General features: G+C 45.0%; 1 protein-coding gene across 1 annotated transcript; it reads right to left on the reverse strand.

Moving 5' to 3' along the window:
- Positions 1-1,571: 1,571 nt before the first annotated feature.
- LOC123115849 (putative glutaredoxin-C14) lies at positions 1,572-2,367 on the reverse strand. The gene has a single exon (XM_044536927.1). The coding sequence runs from the start codon at positions 2,161-2,163 to the stop codon at positions 1,852-1,854; it is 312 nt and encodes a 103-aa protein (XP_044392862.1). The 5' UTR covers positions 2,164-2,367; the 3' UTR covers positions 1,572-1,851.

A 2,367-nucleotide genomic window follows, 5' to 3' on the forward strand; every position in this document is an offset into this window, starting at 1 on the left:
AGTGGAGATCACCTACTTAGTTATATAAGATTTTATTTTTTAGGCTTTTATTGTAAGCACCATTGAATTAGCCAACTAATTTTTACTAATTAATATCAATTAGTGCACAACGATAATCCTTTTTAGAGTTTTCTAGTGGGGTGTACGTAAAAAAACATTCCTATAACAAATATAATGTGGTGCAATCCAATCCTCGCATATGATAAGTATGTATATCTCCAAAGTGTAAAATATTAATGTATAAGTGTTTATTGATTAGTATATATATCTTCAAAGTGTAAAATATTAATGTATATTTTTATGGGTAATATATTAATATCAAAGTGATATCAATTACACTCAGCCTCTACAACAACACAATATCAAGAACTAGTCGAGACACTGAGGGTGCATACAACCAAAAAGGAAAAAGGGAAAGAAGTAAAAACAAAGAGAGACGACGCGATCAACGACACGCAATAAAACAACTGCAACACCAACATTACCCTGAACAACACATGAACTATGAGCAAGATTCCTAGAAAATAGCGCATTCAATGCCCAAGAGCTCCCGTCACTGCATCCAACAATTGAAGATCGGGTTAGCGTTCTCATCCCGGAGAGCATGTCTAAGGAATGTCCAAAGAAATGCTCTCAACAAGGGCGTGTAGCGTAAAACACCGCCATTTATAAGGTACAACCAAAGAAGGTCAAATCTAGGGTTTTCTTCCAATAGCTCAAGTCATGGTACTCGGAGCGCACCACCAACCGAAGTCGCCGTGTATTATCATCGCCACTTGCCGAACAAGCATGTTGCATGGAAGGGAACACCTGCACACGATGATCACGGGAAATTAAAATACAAACCGTTCCATGACATACAGGACCGGAAAAGGACATCACCACATCATCAAAGCCATGCTCTTCTAAACACGAAATGCCGCACCTCACGGCCGGAGAGGCGAACGTCATCACGGGAGGTTCAACACGTTGTACGCATGCACGTGCCACAGAGCCATTGTAGTAGAGGCCGATGGCGCCTAGACGTGGCAAGCCAAAGCCGTAGTATTCCCGCTCCCTATTCGCGTCGCCGCCGTTGATGCTGCATCGCCGACCAAGCCGTCAGCCAGCCTTCGAACAGCAGCTGGACCACCACCGCCAGATCAGGGGAGGTGCCGATGTATATGTGTGATGGAAAATAATTATAAATAACAAACAGGAGACGATAGTAAACTAGTACGTAGCTACTATGATCAATATGCAATGCAACTACAAAACTGGCGGCAGCAAGGGACGTTGCAAAGGCCATCGAAAATTCAGTGCATCTTTGGCGGCAGGCGGGCGTATCATGTTTGGAGAGCCCCTCCTGGGATCCGCCATGAGATATAGGCCATTGTAATTCCACTCTTCCTTCGGTCAGCAAAGCTTTGGCCGAAGCAAGGTCGTTGTAATCTTTTTCTGTACTGGTCTTAGGACCCTCCAACGCACCCTTGTTTTTCCATTGATTTCTGCTAATGATATGAAAAGCCAGCGATTGCTGGATCTTTCAAAAAAAAATGCAACTACAAAACTTGTAGGTTAAAGACGGCATGTGCCATTGATAATGAACTGTTTATATTTATCAGCTAGCTCTTTGAAAAACGATGATTGTACACCTGAGTGCACAAATAGCACTGGGATTACAACACGAACATCACCCGTACGTAAAACTCGCTCCTAGCGAGCTATAAGCCTTGCTATTGCCGGAACAGGATTGAAAAAACCTGTTCGATCGACACTAACCAGGCCATTAGTTAAGTTATTCTAAGGAAATGCATATACTTGACACTCTTTGACAAAATTTTATTTTTCCCAAGTGGCACCTGCATTCCTCTAAAGCCAGAGGGCACCTGCATTCCTCAGCATTGGGACCAGCTCGCCGCTGAGATGCATGGACATGACCCTGTTTGTCCCGCCGACAAGCTTCCCGCCGATGAACACCACCGGAACAGACGGGCCTTTCCCGAGCATCTTGAGGAGAGCTCTCTCCATCTCCTTTCCCTTGGGGTCTTGGTCGAGCTCGTGCACCAGTGCATTGACACCCAGGTCGCAGAAGAGCCGCGCCACGGTGTGGCACATGCAGCAGGAGCTCAGGCTGAAGATCACCACCGCTCTCTCCGACGCCAGCTTCATCACGCGATCCATCTGCCTTCTAAATAAGTTCTTCTAATGGGTTATGTGTGTACGTGCACGGATCTCTAGGCCTGCTTTGCTTTGAAGTTTGAAGAGGACTTTGAAATGTGATGGAGCCTTTGAGTAGCTAGTAGCTAGTTGTTGCTGCCTTGTGTTGTGCCAAAGAGGAAACCTGGATGGTTTGCTAGCAGAGGGGTGGCTTCCTTTTATAGAGCT

The sequence above is a fragment of the Triticum aestivum genome, chromosome 5B (genome assembly GCF_018294505.1).
Source record: "Triticum aestivum cultivar Chinese Spring chromosome 5B, IWGSC CS RefSeq v2.1, whole genome shotgun sequence".
NCBI lineage: Eukaryota > Viridiplantae > Streptophyta > Magnoliopsida > Poales > Poaceae > Triticum > Triticum aestivum.

Coding starts and splice junctions, on each gene's coding strand:
- LOC123115849 (XM_044536927.1), bottom strand. CDS start 2,163: ATGGATCGCGTGATGAAGCTGGCGTCGGAGAGAGCGGTGGTGATCTTC.